Source organism: Mirounga leonina, unplaced genomic scaffold, assembly GCF_011800145.1.
Source record: "Mirounga leonina isolate KUSES-001 unplaced genomic scaffold, KU_Mleo_1.0 Mir_115, whole genome shotgun sequence".
Lineage (NCBI taxonomy): Eukaryota > Metazoa > Chordata > Mammalia > Carnivora > Phocidae > Mirounga > Mirounga leonina.
The window spans coordinates 28,065,545-28,082,018 of NW_023270268.1; the positions used below are offsets into that span (position 1 = coordinate 28,065,545).

Genomic DNA, 16,474 nt, shown 5'->3' on the forward strand with positions numbered 1-16,474 from the left:
TTGAATCTTGCCTCAATTTCTGACCCTCAAAACCATGACATGTAATAGCATAGTTAAGTCACTAGGCATTGAGATGGTTTCCTAGCAGCAATAGATAACCAGTATTGCCTAGTAACTAGTATTATCAGCAGTAGTAGTATCTGAGTAGGTCATCAGACTTTGCTGAGCCTTGGTTTCCTGAAGAGCTTGTTTGAGGTGATCTTCATGGTATCATCTTGCTCCCTAATGCTGCTTTTCCCTTTTTCCACCTGAGACCATTTATCTTTCAGTCCAAAGAGGAACAATGGCCTCTGCTTTGTGCTGAACAGGACCTGCTCCTCTCTGGGTTACTAAGGAGACTGGGCAAGATCCCCACAGTATGAATGACCTGGAGTCTACAGCTTTGGGGCAGTGAGGCTCAGCAGTGACCAGGGCCTTGGATAATCAACCCAGACAAAGGTGAGAATGGTCGCCTACAGCCATATTAAGTGCTGCATGAGGGTTTTTCAGCTTTGTGAGCAAGTGCTCCCTGGAATGAAGGGAAACTGTTCAAACACGTCAGAGCTAATGGGCCCTCTAACAAACCCCCAAGTCCTCTTGCACTGTAACAGAAGTCAGTTAGAGGGCAGATTAGAAGTGCTTAAGAGAGTATGAAGTAGAAAGAAGCCATTATAAGCCATTAACTGAGCAGCTTAAAACTGCTACACACTGACCCAATGGCTTATAATGGCACCAGGAAAGAGACTACAAAGCAGTTTGGTGACTTATTCCAAAACTGGGGGAGATGATGGGAGAGAAAGAACATAACAGCCATCAGGAAGTGAGGGTTAAAAGCTTACATCCAACTGACATCAGTGCACACCGCAGTTCTCAACACCTAGCTCATGCTAATGGCAAAAGGTAAGCAGTTCATGAAAGTTTCACACAATCTACTCAGGATACTAAAAAAATCCAAATATAATTTATTCATAAGGATAAAGTCTTTCCTGATGTCCCCAGGCAGAATGAATTTACCTTCTCCAGATAGCGGTTATACATCACTTATCACATCCCATCATGGCTATGACATTATTTATATCATTTGTAGTTTAAATTTATGTTTCACTTAGTTAGGCAGTGAATTACAGGTTGTAGCTGTGAGAATGGTTTAAAATATGTCTTTACCCCACCACCTGATGCGTAACAAGCATGCCACAAAGGTTCAGTGAATGAACGATGAATGAAGAATGAATGAACAAATAAAAGAATGAATTAATGAACACATAAATGGTCTGAGTACTGTTCATAGGTGAAAGGGAATGAGATATACCAGGCTATAAACGGCTGCCTAAGACTTTAGGGAACTGCCTGATACATCGCTTTATCTTTTTCAGCCTAATGCCTGTCAGCAATTGTTTGAAAATGTGGTACCACCTCCAAAAATCCCCTGTTCTCTAGTTGTGCTCTAGGAAGATAGAGTCCTTTGTGAATACACTTATTCATGTGATGTGTTTTTGACTTAAGGATATGGTTGGAGGGAAATCAGAAATATATGGTGAGGTTGGAAAGGACACTCGCCCCCCTTTTTTAAGGGGTAGAGACTGAGGAGCTTTTTCTGTATATACAAGACTAACATGGCCTGTGATTGGGTGGAAGTTGTCAGATATAATAGAAAGAATACAGCTGGGAGCCAGATTCCCCTGGAACTGACATGGAAATGAATCCTCCGTTTTAACCATTTACTAGCAGGATATGGTAGCCAAGAAAACCGCCTTGCAGACCTCCCACTACAGGGAGTGTAACTGACCAAGATCCCCAGCTGCTGTGCCCTGAAATACATCCCTTATTTTACATACTTGCACTGAGGCCAGGCTCCCAGTGTCTGCATGTGTAGGGGATATTAAGGCAGGCATGGGGGACATGAAACTTTCCTGCTGGCCAATATTGGCCCTTAGGACTCCCTGATGGCCTTGCTTAACCTTCCTTAGACGAATGGCATTCCAGGACATTGCTGCCCACCCCTTTCTCCCTCTCTCCTTTACTCATGGTCAGATTTGCATTGCGGTCTGCAGATTTCCGCCCTATGTTCCTAATAAAATCCTTGCATATTTAATCCTGTTTCTGGGATTATCTGGACTAACACGTGGAGTGACCTTAGACAAGTTACTTCATCTTTGAATCTATTTCCTCATCGGCAAAACAAAGTTAATAATGCCTGCTAGGTGGGAATTGTAAGAATGATTAAATGTGATAACGCATGAAAAGCTCTTAACCCTGTGCTTGGAAAATATAGGTGCTTCATAAATGTCACTTCTCCCTTTCATGTCATTTGTTTTCTTATGAAATGTCCCTAGCAATGGGGTTAAACCATATTGACCTGGGCATTTGGGAATAAATGAAGCCTTGGTGTAACAAAATTGTCTTTTTTAAATTATAGTCACTCCCCCTTCTCATCAACTGCTTCTCAATTTGGGGAAAGTCTTACTTTGCAGACCTCTCTGAAATCTTTGATCTGTTTAATAATGTGGATTGAAAGGGAAAAAACAGCTACAGGGGGAAATCTGATTAAACTTTGTGTGCTAGCTTTATTACTTCCTTCAGTAAGGTTAATGCCAAACACTTTACCTTGTCATCCAATTTCCGTGCATTGAATGCAAGTTCAACGTAGTCATCATTGCCAGATAATTCTTCTGCAATCACCTAAAGAAAAAAATTTTCAAATATTTTCAAGTGTTTTCCAGAAGCTTTTGAACCCACTGTTCTGATCCAAGGACCCAAGATTAAAAGAAGTATTTAAATATTTAAAATGAGGAAGGAGATTAAATTTTTCTGGGATGTGTGGAGAAGCAAAATCTCCAGTCTTACAGTAAAGGTGGCAAGATGAGGTACTGTTCTTCTGGGAAAGAACAAAGGCCAAAGGCAAACCTCAAACCTGGATTCACCATCCCAAAGCTTCTCTGGGTTTGTGCACTTTGGGAGTGAGCCTTGGGATCCACGGCTTTATAGAGCACCAGTGGGGTCTTCAAAGATTCTTTGGAATCGTTTGTATGGATTGAACGTGGAAGTAAAAAAAGAAAAAGCTTGATATGAATGCATCATTTAAAATATTCAAGCAACAAACTCAGGTAAGTGCTTGTGAGAGTGGTCATAACTTACACCACAGGGAATCTTTTTGCATTTTTCACTTAAAAATGACTTTAACTTTTTTTAAAAAAATGAATCGGTCACTTTCAAGTTAAAAAGGAATGTTCAAAGGACCTCAGGAGGTTTGCTGCCTGGCAATTTACCCCCCTAGCAATTCAGATTTTCCTGGTACATTTTTCTACCTTTTTTTTCTCTTGTCTACACAACGATGAGACCACTTTCTCTACCTTTCTCACAGGCTCTAAAACGAGATGCCAAAGTTTCAAGTACTGGAGTTTTACTTGAAATTTTAAGGTTTTATTTAGAAATACTTCCAGTATTGCCCAATGGAACATTATGTGATGACAGAAATGTATTATAATCTGCACTATCCAATACAGTAGCTGCTAGCCACATGTAATTACTTTTTTATTAATTTTTAAAAATTCCAGTTAGTTAACATATAGTATTATAATAGTTTCAGGTGTACAATATAGTAATACAACAATTCTCTACATTACTCAGTGCTCATCATGGTAACTGTATTCTTTAATCCCCATCCCCTATTTCAGCCCCATCCCCACCTCCCCTCTGGTAATCATCAGTTTTTTCTCTACAGTTAAGAGTCTATGCTTGGTTTGTCTCTCCTTTTTAAAAATCTTTTCCTTTGTTTGTTTTGTTTCTTAAATTCCACATATGAGTGAAATCATATGGTATTTGTCTTTCTCTGCCTGGCTTATTTCACTTAGCGTAATACTCTGTAGCTCCATCCAAGTCATTGCCAATGGCAAGATTTCATTGTTTTTTATGGCTGAATAATATTCCAGGCATATATGTGTGTGTGTGTGTGTATCACATCTTCTTTATCCATTCATTTATCCATGGACCCTTGGGCTGTTTCCATAATTTCACTATTGTAAATAACACTGCAATAAACATAGGGGTTCATGTATCCCTTCAAATTAGTGTTTCTGTATTCTTTGGGTAAATACCCAATAGTGCAATTACTGGATCATAGAGTAGTTCTGTCTTTAACTTTTTGAGGAACCGCCATTCTGTTTTCCACAGTGGTTACACCAGTTTGCATTCGCACCAACAGTGCAAGAGAGTTCCTTTTTCTCCACATCTTCACCAACACTGGTTGTTTCATGTGTTTTTGATGTTAGCCATTCTGACAGGTGAGGTGATATCTCATTGTAGTTTTGATTTGTATTTCCCTGATGATGAGTGACACTGAACATCTTTTCATGTGTCTGTTGGCCACCTGTATGTCTTCTTTGGAGAAGTGTCTTTTGCCCATTTTTAATGGGATTATTTGTTTTTGGGATGTGGAGTTGTGTAAGTTCCCTATATATTTTGGATATCAACTCTTTATCAGAAATGTCATTTGCAAATATCTTCTCCCATTCAGTAGGTTGCCTTTTAGTTTTGTTGATCATTTCCTTTGCTGTGCAGAAACTTTTTATTTTGATGAAGCCCCAATAGTTTATTTTTGCTTTTGTTTCCTTCGCCTCAGGAGACATATCTAGAAAAAAGCTGCTATTGTCCAATGTCAGAGAAATTACTGCCTATGCTCTCATCTAGGATTTTTACAGTTTTAGGTCTCACATTTAGGTCCTTAATCCATTTTGAGTTTATCTTTGTGCATAGTGTAAGCCAGTGGTCCAGTTTCATTCTTTTACATTTAGCCATCCAGTTTTCCCAACACCATTTGTTGAAGAGGCTGTCTTTTTCCCATTGCATATTCTTTCCTCCTGTGTCAAAGATAAATTGACCATATAAATGTGGGTTTATTTCTGGGCTTTCTATTCTATTCCATTGATCTATGTACCTATTTTTGTGCCAGTCCCATACTGTTTTGATTACTACAACTTCACTGTACAAACTGAAATCTGGAATTGTGATACCTCCAGCTTTGTTTTTCTTTTTCAAAGTTGTTTTGGCTATTTGGGGTCTTCTGTGGTTCCATACAAGTTTTAGGATTGTCTATTCTAGTTCTGTGAAAAATGTTGTTGGTATTTTGATAAGAAGTGCATTGAGTGTGCAGAATGCTTTGGGTAGTATGGACATTTTAACAATATTTGTTCTACCAAACCATGAGCTTGGAGTATCTTTCCACTTGTTTGTGTCATCTTCAATATCCAGAGTACAGGTCTTTCAGGTCCTTGGTTAAATTTTTCCTAGGTATTTAATTTTCTTTGGTGAAATAATAAATGAGATTGCTTTCTTAATTTCTCTTTCTGTTGCTTCATTTTTAGTATATAAAAATGCCATGGATTTTTGTATGTTGATTTTGTTATCCTGCAACCCTACTAAATTCATTTATCAGTTCTAGTAATTTTTTTTAAAGATTTTATTTATTTATTTGACAGAGAGAGAGAGAGCACGCACACATAAGCAGGGGGAGTGGCAGGCAGAGGAAGAGGGAGAAGCAGGCTCCCCACTGAGCAGTGCGCCTTATGTGGGGCTCAATCCCAGCACCCTGAGATCATGACCTGAGCCAAAGGCAGATGCTTAACTGACTGAGCCACCCAGGCACCCCAGTTCCAGTAGTTTTTTGGTGGAGTGTTTAGGGTTTCTCTATATAGTATCATGTCATCTGCAAATAGGGAAAGTTTTACTTCTTCCGTACCAATTTGGACGCCTTTTATTCATTCCTCTTGGCTGATGATGGGGCTAGGAAGTCCAGTACAATGTCAAATAACAGTGGTGAGAGTGGGCATCCCCGTCTTGTTCCTGACCTTAGAGAAAATGCTCTCAATTTTTCACCATTGAGTATAATGTTAGCTGTAGGTTTTTTGTATATTATGTGAAGTATGTTTCCTATAATCCTGTTTTTTGAGGGATTTTATCATGAATGGATGTTATACTTTGTCAAACGCTTTTTTGGCATCTATCAATGTGATCATATGATTTTTATCCCTTCTTTTATTGATGTGATGTATCACATCGATTTGCAAATATTGAACCATGCTTGCATCCCAGAAATAAATCCCACCTGATTGTGGTGAATGATTTTTTAAACGTATTGTTAGATTCTGTTCGCTAGTATTTTGTTGAGGATTTTTGGCACCTACATTCATCAGAGATACTGGCCTGTAGTTCTGTTTTTTTGCAATGTGTTTCTCTGGTTTTGGTATCAGTGATATTAGGAAGTTCTCCCTCCTCTTCTATTTTTTGGAATAGTTTGAGAAGAATAGGTATTAATTCTTCTTTAGATGTTTGGTAGAGTTCACCTGTGAAGTCATCTGGCCCTGGACTTTTGTTTGCTGGGAGTTTTTTCATTACTAATTCAATTTCATTGCTGGTAATTGGTCTGTTCAAATTTTTTATTTCTTCCTGATTCAATTTTGGGAGGTTATATGTTTCTAGGAATTTATCCATTTCTACTAGGTTGTCCAATTTGCTGGTATAGGATTTTTCATAATATTCTCTTATAATCTTGTGTATTTCTGTGGTATCAGTTGTTATTTCTAGTTCCTTTAGATATAAGTTTAGGTTGTTTATTTGGGACTTTTCTTGCTTCTTGAGGTGGGCCTATATTGCTATAAACTTCCCTCTTAGAACAGCCTTTGCTGTGTCCCACAGATTTTGGACCATTGCATTTTCATTTTCATTTGTCTCCATGTATTTTTTTATTTTGTTTTTGATTTCTTGGTTGGCCCATTCATTGTTCAGTAGCATGTTATTTAACCTCTGTGTATTTGTGTGCATTCCATGTTTTTTCTTGTGGTTGATTTCCAGTTTCAGAAAAGATGCATGGTATGATGTCCATCTTTTTTTAATATGTTGAGACTTGTTTTATGGCCTAATAGATTATCTATTCTGGAGTACGGGCCATATGCACCTGAAAAGAATGTGCATCCTGCTGTTTTAGGATGGAATGCTCTGAATATGTCTGTTAGATCCATCTGGTCCAGTGTGTCATTCAAAGCCACTGTTTCCTTGTTGATTTTCTGTTTGGATGATCTATCCATTGATGTAAGTAGAGTGTTAACCCCCCCCTACTATTATTGTATTACTATTGATTAGTTCCTTTATGTTTGTTATTAACTGCTTTATGTATCTGGGTGCTCCCATCTTGGGTGTATACATATTTATAATTCTTATATCTTCCTGTTGGATTGTACTGTTTATGATTATATAGTGTCTTTCTTTGTCCCTTGTTACAGCCTTTGTTTTAATGTCTGTTTTGCCCAATATAAGTATTGTCACTTTGCCTTTCATTTTACTTCCATTTGAATGATAAATGTTTCTCTGTCCTTTCACTTTCAGTCTGTATGTGTCTTTAGATCTGAAATAAGTTTTTTACAGGCAGCCTATAGATGAACCTTTATTTTTTTTTAAATCTACTCCATCACCCTATGTCTTTTGATTGGAGCATTTAGTCCATTTACATTCAAAGTAATTATTGATATGTGTGTATTTATTGCCATTTTGTTACTTATTTTATGGTTGTTTTTGTAGTTCTTCTCTGTTCCTTTCTTCTCTTGAAGAAAGTTGGCTTTCTTTAGTAAAATATTTGGATTCTTTACTCTTTATTTTATGCATATCTATTACTGTTTTTTGATTTTTGGTTACCATTCGGTTTATATATAATGTCTTCTGCTTATAGCAGTCTCTGTTAAGCTGATGGTTGCTTAATTTTGAACTCATTCTTTACTCCTCTCCTGTTTATGTTTCAGATGTTTGGTATCACATTTTACATCCTTTTATTTTGTGCTTCTCTTGACTGATTTTTAAGGATAAACTTTTTTTTTTTTTTGCTTTTGTGCTTCCTGTTTTTCTTACTCTTACTTGTGGTATTTGTTTTCTACTCACACAGTCCCCCTTAACATTTTTTGTAAGGCTGGTTTAGTGGTCATGAATTCTTTTAATTTTTGTTTATCTGGGAAACTATTTCTCCTATTCTGAATGATAGCCTTGCTGGATAGAGTATTCTTGACTGCAATTTTTTCCCTTTCAGCACTTTGAATATATTGTGCCACTCTCTACTGGCCTGCAAAGTTTCTGCTGGAAAATCAGCTGATAGCCTTATGGAGTTTCCTTTGTATGTAACTGCCTAGTTTTCTCTTGCAACCTTTAACATTCCTTCTTTACCACTATGTTTTGCCATTTAATTACTAGGTGTCTTGGTGTGGACCTCCTTGGGTTATTTGTTGGGGGATTTCTCTGCTTCCTGAATCTGGATCTCTGGTTCCCTCCCCACATTCATAGCCACATGTAACTACTGAACACTTGATATATGGCTAGTGTAAGGTATAGATATTTTTTTTATTTAATTTTGAATAATTTTATTTAAGTTTAAATAATCACATGTGGGTAGTGGCTACTAAATACAATAACATAACTCCAAACTAATATATTAAAGAGGATAGTTAAATGCTGAGCTATCTGGTCCTTAGGAAACAAACCTAACCTTGGACCAACTGCTATTAGAGCAGATTTTTAATTCTCAAAAAAATGAGAGGCAGGGATAGGTAGCTTGATGATTTGAAATTTTACATTCTTAATGTTCTTGACAACTCCATCTTTGTCCCCCACTAAAACCCACATATTAACTGCAGAAGTGCTTAGTAGAAGTGAATGGCCTCACTTTCAAATCCTTTTTCTATTCCTTTTCCCTAGGGGTAGAAGGGTCAAAATTGTATTGGCAAAAAGGAAAAAGGAACAAGAGGGGTAGGAGTAATTTGGATAACTAAGCAGTTGTGGCATCAACTCCCAATAGTCAGAGGGTTTGCTTCCTACTGTAAGGTTTGGACCAGATGCTCCATCTGGGCATCTGGACAGAGGGCTGCTAAGGAAGGGCTTACCGTGATGGAGGATTTCCCTGCTGTGTTCCCATGCTTCAACAAGGATTTAGACAGTTTTCTCTGGGAAACAATCTGCACAAAAGGAAACAAAAGGTGGAGATACTAGTTATATGATTGTAGATCTACTTTTTAATTTTTTCTTTACAAAATTCTGTATTCACAACTCAACTGGAAATTATAACACTATGTCTATTTATTTTCTAAGGTTTTTTCCATGAAACTCTCCTAAATACAGGTTATTTCCTTCTTTCTTCTTATGGCATGTGGTGTAAGAGAGTGAGGGCATGAGAAATTATAGATGAGTCAGTCAATTAGGAGGTGACTCAATCTGAAGCATCTACAACAAAATTAGATGGAAAATGTTGGATATGTACCTTCTGATAAAACAGATAAAGTTTCAGAATGATCTCAAATTAGCCCTAAAACCTCTGTGCAAAGTGGGGGTGGGCTACAGGAAGGAAAAGAAACCCAAGGTCTAAATATACACTTTCTATATCTATAATCTCTAGAGTTCTGTTTTTAACATATTCATTAGGGAGCTATAAAGTCAGTTATTAGAAAACTGATGCCCAGACAAGCAAAAAGAAGTAATTGGGGTCCTCTTCATGATTCAGTGTCAATGCACAACATGCAATGACAACTAAAGTTGCTATTATATTGGGAGCTATTCTTAGCAGAACTTGCCCCACCCTGCTCTTCCTGCCCATTTTTGAAAGAAATGTATGGCAAGGTATTGGGGCCCTGATGGATATGCAATCCATGATTTTCAAAGGAGAAAAGATTTAATCAAATGACAGCTGTGCTCTTGCTGAGGGAGAACAAAGTCATACCTTGCAGTAGACAGCTTCTATATAAGATGGCTCCCACTGGTCCTATTCATGCCATTGTGCAATTCTCTCTCCTTGAGTGTGGGATGGATCTAATAACTTGCTTCTAATGAATAGAATACCACAAAAGTGGTGGAGTATCTTTTCTGAGATTAAGTTACAAAACGAATGTAACTTCCTTCTTGATCACCATCTTATTCTTCTCTCTCAGAGCCCTTGTGCTGAAGGGAGCAAGTTGCAATGTTGTGAGTAGCCCTATATAGCAGCTCAGGTAACAACATACATATGATTTATAGAATAGGAAAGGAGATCACTGTAAAAAGCAAGGATACAAACCCATTCTCTGACATCCTTATATCTTTTTGTCTCTGTGTTAGAGCAATGAAAATATTTTGTCTATGCTAGTGTCAAATGCAAAAAGTTCATAGAACTTTCCTAGGCCAAGCAGATTTAAAGATCCTGATGCTCAATTGGCTATCTGAAGAGAAAAGAGTATTTCTGTAAGAAATCACCTGGTGATGGATGATGATAATGACGACAACGAAGATAATGATGATAATGACAGCAATGGGAACTCCCATTTAAGGAGTACACATTCCCAAAATATTTACTTAGCTTTCATCGTTCCAGCCTCAGTGTTAGGCACTAAGAATAGAGTGGTAAGCAAAGTCAGACGCAATATCTGACCTAATGGAACTTATATTCTGTGGCAGAGAAAGGCATTAACCAAATGGTCAAATAAACCAATATAACTCAGCACAAAAGAGAGATGCATTGGCATCAGGACCATCTGTCTAGGTCTTTAGATGGATATAGATGGATTCATTTTTTGTATTTTTTTAATTTAAATTCAATTAGTATATAACGTATTATTGGTTTCAGAGGTAGAGGTCAGTGATTTGTTAGTCTTACGGAATACCCAGTGCTCATTACATGATTCATTTCTTTTTTAAAAGGCTGCACAACATTCCTTAGAACAGATGTATCATGATTTATATAATCCCCTATTGATTCAGTTAATTCCAGTCTTTCTCTACTGAACAAAGCTGCAGTAAATATACTGTGTATATAGCCTTACATAATTGTGCTGCTATTTCTAAAGAGTAGAGCTTCTAAAATAGGGTTGCTGGGTCAGAAGTTACAGTCAAAGGGAGTAATTTTTATTTTAATAGGAGGTACCAAATGACTTTTCCAAAAAACTTTAGAGCAGGTCACATTCCTAGGAGTCTGAAAGTACCACTTTACCATTATCCTCACCAGCATTGGCTATTACTGCCCTCATTTTCTTTGCTAATCTGAATGAAAAGATTATAATCAGTTTCTTTACTTTTTCTCTCCTGGACCTCAAGTGGGGTTGATCTTATATCTGTTAGCCATGTGACTTGCCTAGTAACCAATATCCTTTGGAAATTCTTTTGGTTTATAAGTTTGTACAAGGTCCCCCCCCCCCCTTTTTTTTAGATGGTTCAGAAACACTTTTTCACAATCTACTGTTTGTCTTTTGAGATTTATTGCCTTTTTTCCATTAAAATTTTAAATTAAAAAAAAAAAAGAGAGATGCATTGACTGTGATGGGAACAATAAATGGATAGGTGGTGGGGTGGATGAGAGTAGACCACTTCAGAATCTTTTGCAGTAGTCCAGGCAAGAGGTGGTGGTGGTCGTGGAAATGGAGAGAAGAGGAAGGAATTTGGAAATGGATTAAAAATGAAGAGAGCAGGAGGTATGATAAATGATAAATGCATCATTGGATCAGATGGTTGTGCCATTCATTGAGATAAGGGACACTGAAAGAGGATATTAAATTTGGGGAGCAAAGAACACATATTCAGGTTTGGGGCAGAAAGCAGATTGGAGTAGGTTGAAGAAGAGAGAAAGAGGGAAGGAAACAGAGCAAACACAAGAAGACAATTATTTCAATAAGTTTGGCTATAAAATGAGGTAGAGAACACAGAATCTGAAGGAAATGAGAAATTGAGTAAAGTTGTTTTAGTGGTCACTTTATTGCTAATTTTATTTCCCCACAAATTTGGTATTGTTAATTTCCTTTTATAGATGACAGAAATAGGACACAGAGATTTTAAGTAATTTTCCAAAGCCCCAAGGCTAAGAGGAAGTGGCAGAGATTTGAACATGGGTCTGACTCCAGAAACTGATCTATGGCTACATTTGACTGGTATATGAACTCATGAAACAGATTCAGAAAATTTTCACTGCTGGATTTGGACTCTATGTGTTTGCTTTTAAGCCCTGGATCTTATGTTTGTGTGCTTAACCCTCAATATGTAAATATGAAGAAGACTGAAGAGAAATGATCAAGTTAAACCTCAAGAATGGAGTAATCTGAAGACACTGGCTTTGGTTAAGGGCAGTGTAGCATAATGATTAAGAACATAGTTGTTTTTTTTTTATTCACAGCTGGCTATCAATAAAATGACATGAAAAAATTTCAGATGACAAAGGAATTGGCATCCCTTCCTATAGTTACGTCTGAATCTAAATTACTCATATTTCCCACCCTACTCATTAAGAAGGTTCAAGTGGTTCTTCTCCTGTAGTCAGAATCATTATCCCCTCTCCCTTCCAATTCACAGATTATCACAGGTTTTAGAAAAGCTACCATTTCCTAGAAAAATGTAGACATCATTCTTGAACTTGAGATGAACCAAAACACAGAGGAAACACAGGAAACAAACAGGAAAGGGACATTAGGAAGATTTTATAGTTTCTCTCCAGGGGTTTTCAGCAAGGAGGAATAGGGAAAACACATGAATCAATGACAAAACAAGGGTCACTGGTAAGCAGCATCCAGGCCAACATCTGACTAAAGAAAGGCAACATATCCTGTTTCTCAAATAAATTTGGCCCCAGAAATACTATTGTCCATTGTCATCGCTTCATCCACATGGGTGTCCTACCCCTATGGCTTCAAGTGACCCCAACCATCCTCTCAGCATTGTAAAAACCCACTGGATTACCAGGTGTGGGTATGGGTACACTTTCTTTTTCTTTTTTTAATGTTTTATTTATTTATTCATGAGAGTCAGAGAGAGAGAAAGAGAGAGAGAGGCAGAGGCAGAGGCAGAGGGAGAAGCAGTCTCCTCGCCTAGCAGGGAGCCCAATGTGGGACTCGATCCCAGGACCCTAGGATCATGACCTGAGCCAAAGGCAGACTCTTAACCATCTGAGCCACCCAGGCGCCCTGGGTATGCTGTCTTTACAGACTGTGTCTTCCCAGATCCACATTTTCATTCTTCAAGCAAGACCAAGGGAGACTTAACTTACAAGATGTTGGATGGTCACATTCTCTTTCCTCACTCTTATCTAGAAATGCCAACATTCCCATTTGTTGGGTGTGAGGAGAATGCTATTATGTTCCAACTCCTGTCTTTTGCTAATGCTAGGAAGATAAACAATCTCCCCAGAAATATTCCTGTTTAATAAGTGAGCATTTGGGTATACAAATGACTAATCAAGCAGGCAATCAAACAAACTTATTTTACAGCTCCCCCGCCTCCATCTCAGCTCCAAAGAATGAGTAATAATTAGGGTTTCAAACTTTTCATTGTAATAAAGATCAACAAACAATGATGTTGCCATTCTTAGGACTGTTGGGCAAAAGTGGTGGAGATGGCCAGCTGGGCCAGTGATCTATAGAGAAAAGGCTATTTGTTGCAAATCTCACTTGTCATGTAGGCTTTCTTGCAGCTGAAGCAACTGCATTAGGCTCAGGAAGGCCTTAGGTCTTGTCAGAGGACATTTGAGGCAAAAAACAAAATAAAACAAAACAAAAAACAAAACAAACCAACCAGCACTGCCTGGCAAGAGGATACACTTGTTAGAAGTCCTCTAATTTAAGTAACATGCCTGATAGAGAATTTAAAGCAATGATCATAAGGATTACTCATTGGACTTGAGAAAAGAATGGAAGGCATGAGTGAGACCCTTAACACAGAGATAAGGAATAACATAGCAAAGATAAAGGGCTCAATAAATGAAATGAGAAACATGCTTGATGGAATTAACAGCAGGATGGAAGAAGCAGAGGAATGAATTAGTGACCTAGAAGACAGAGTAATGGAAAGTAATCAGACTAAAAAAAAAAAAAAGAGAGAGAAAAGAATTATACAAAATGAGAACAGACTTAGAGAACTCAGTGATTCCATCAAATGTAATAACATTCATATTCTAGGAGTCCCAGAAGGAGAAGATAGAGAAAAGGGGTCAAAAAATTTATTTGGAGAAACAATAGCTGAAAACTTCCCTAATCTGGGGAAGGAAACAGATATCCAGATTCAAGAGGCACAGAGAACTCCAACAAAAAAACAACAAAAGCAGACCCACACCAAGACATATTGTAATTAAATTTACAAAATGTAGTGATAAAGAAAAAAATTTAAAAGCAGCAAGACTACAGAAGTCAGTAACTTACAAAGGAAAACCCATAAGGCTAGTGGGATATTTTTCAACAGAAACTTTGCAAGCCAGAAGACAGTGGCATGATATATTCGAAGTGTTGAATGGGAAAAATTTGCAGCCAAGAATACTCCATCCATTAAGACTATCATTCAGAATAGAAGGAGAGATAAAGAGTTTCCCAGAAAAACAAAAACTAAAGGAATTCATGACCACTAAACCAGCCCTACAAGAAACATTAAAGGGGACTCTGAGTGGAAAGGAGAAAAAAAAGTGACAGTATAAAGGCAGGAAACACAAAAGCAGTAAAAATGAATATTTCTGTAAAACATATCAGTCAAGGAACTCACAAAAAAAGGATATAAAATATAATAACATATATCTAAAATGTCAGGAGGAGAGGTGAAAGAATGGATTCAAACTTAAACAACCATCAACCTAATATAGACTGCTATTTGCAGAAGAGGTTATATACAAACATAATGGTAACCATATATCAAAAACCACTAATAAATATTCAAAGAACAAAGAGAAAGAAATCCAGGTATATCACTAAAGAAAATCAGCAAAACATGAAAGAAAGACAAGAAAGGATCAGAGTAAATCTTCAGAGACAACCACAAAACAAGTAATAAAATGGCAATAACTACATATCTATCAGTAATTACTTTGACGTAAATGGACTAAACACACCAATCAAAAGACATAGGGTGACAGAATGGATAAAAAAACAAGCCCATCTATATGCTGCCTATCAGAGATTCATTTTAGACCTAAAGATAGAAGTCCTCTAATTTGATTCTTTTCTACACTACAGTGGGGTCATAACTGCAATCCTTACCATTCAATAAAATGGTGAAGTACAGGGGGAGGAAATAGAAGTTGAAACACTTTTTTTTTTTAAAGATTTTATTTATTTATTTGACAGAGAGAGAGACAGCTAGAGAGGGAACACAAGCAGGCGGAGTGGGAGAGGGAGAAGCAGGCTTCCCGCCGAGCAGGGAGCCTGATGCGGGGCTCGATCCCAGGACCCTGGAATCATGACCTGAGCCGAAGGCAGGCACTTAACGACTGAGCCACCCAGGCGCCCCTGAAACACTCTTTTTTAGCAAAGTTGGACCAGAAGGACATCAGTGCCATGCATGATCTGTATTTACAGATGGATCAGGGGAGGAAGCACTTCGTTCCTTTGAAATGGAAAATATTCTAACAGCATGGGTCCTCATTTTTCAGGAAAGTACACTGTTCCATTTGGATTAATGGTAAGAAAGCCAGGAGAATAAAAAATGCTTTGGCCAATATTTCAACAAGTGTACATTCAGCTGAACTTTCTTTCAAAGTCTTTCAAAACAGTCATTCTGGAGATCAGATAGTCGTTTTTCATGAGATTATTTTCATTGAAAATGTCTTCAGATTCTTTTTTGAAATTTCTTTAAGACTCTATTGTAACAAAAAACATTTATTGAACAACTTCTCTGTGCCAGGCACTGTTCTGAGGCTATTGTGGTGAGCAGACGAGAAACTTCTTTATAATATTTGACAGTCACATCTCTAGTCTAAGTCAGAATTGATTACTCCCAAAGCATGTATCAGAGAATTTTTATTTTTTAAAAGGTAAGTATATAACGCATGAAAAAACTGTGGAAATAAATCTGGAAATCACAGGATCAGAAGAAGTTCCATAGCTCAACTGCAAGACATCAACACAGCTTTATTTGTGAGTCCCCCTGAGTACAACCATGTTTAAGAAGCATTCTTTACACTTGTTTGGCCCCAGAACCTTTTGTCAAGGAGCATCTCGTTTTGCAAACTAGCAATTACTATGACCACCACTACAGAGAACAACCAAGGTTTCCTGATGGCTCACTGTAGCAGAGAGAGAGGAAGACATGCCCAGATCTCCTCAGGTTTTACTACTGCAGAGCTGACTGGGCTTCCAACCACTGGCATTGGCATCTCGTTACCTAAAGATTTTCTCTGGTATGCTTGCCTGTTGTCTACAGGTGCAGTAGGCTGAAAGTAACACCCTTGGCAGTGAACATCAACCAATGACTGATGGACTTTGGTACAGAAATCCCCCAGTCTTTTGCCCCAGGACAGGGGTGACTCTGTGGTATATGTTCTACAGAGGCACCAGGGTTTCCTCAGTGGGATGAAGCTCTAGTTGTTCCAGTGGTGATTTATTAGACAATGCACCCTTTACTTTGTTGGCTACTTTCCCTGTCTCGTCTCATATCTCCACTCCCCTTTTGGTTTTTCCTTCACCTCCCAAATTCTCTACTTGCTCTCCAGTCTTTGTCTGCTTCTAGGAAAAACAACCACAACTTTTCCTCTGTT

The 16,474-nt window shown here is 37.8% G+C and overlaps 1 protein-coding gene across 1 annotated transcript in view; it reads right to left on the reverse strand.

The window, feature by feature from the left end:
- The window catches only part of LOC117999320 (copine-4-like), a 53,501-nt gene that overhangs the window by 15,471 nt on the left and 21,556 nt on the right, over positions 1 to 16,474 (reverse strand). The window contains exons 2-3 of the mRNA XM_034988314.1: positions 8,895 to 8,966; positions 2,584 to 2,658 (exon numbers count right to left, since the gene is read on the reverse strand). Of these exons, the coding sequence (XP_034844205.1) occupies positions 2,584 to 2,658; positions 8,895 to 8,966 (147 nt within the window). The remainder of the gene's footprint in view (positions 1 to 2,583; positions 2,659 to 8,894; positions 8,967 to 16,474) is intronic.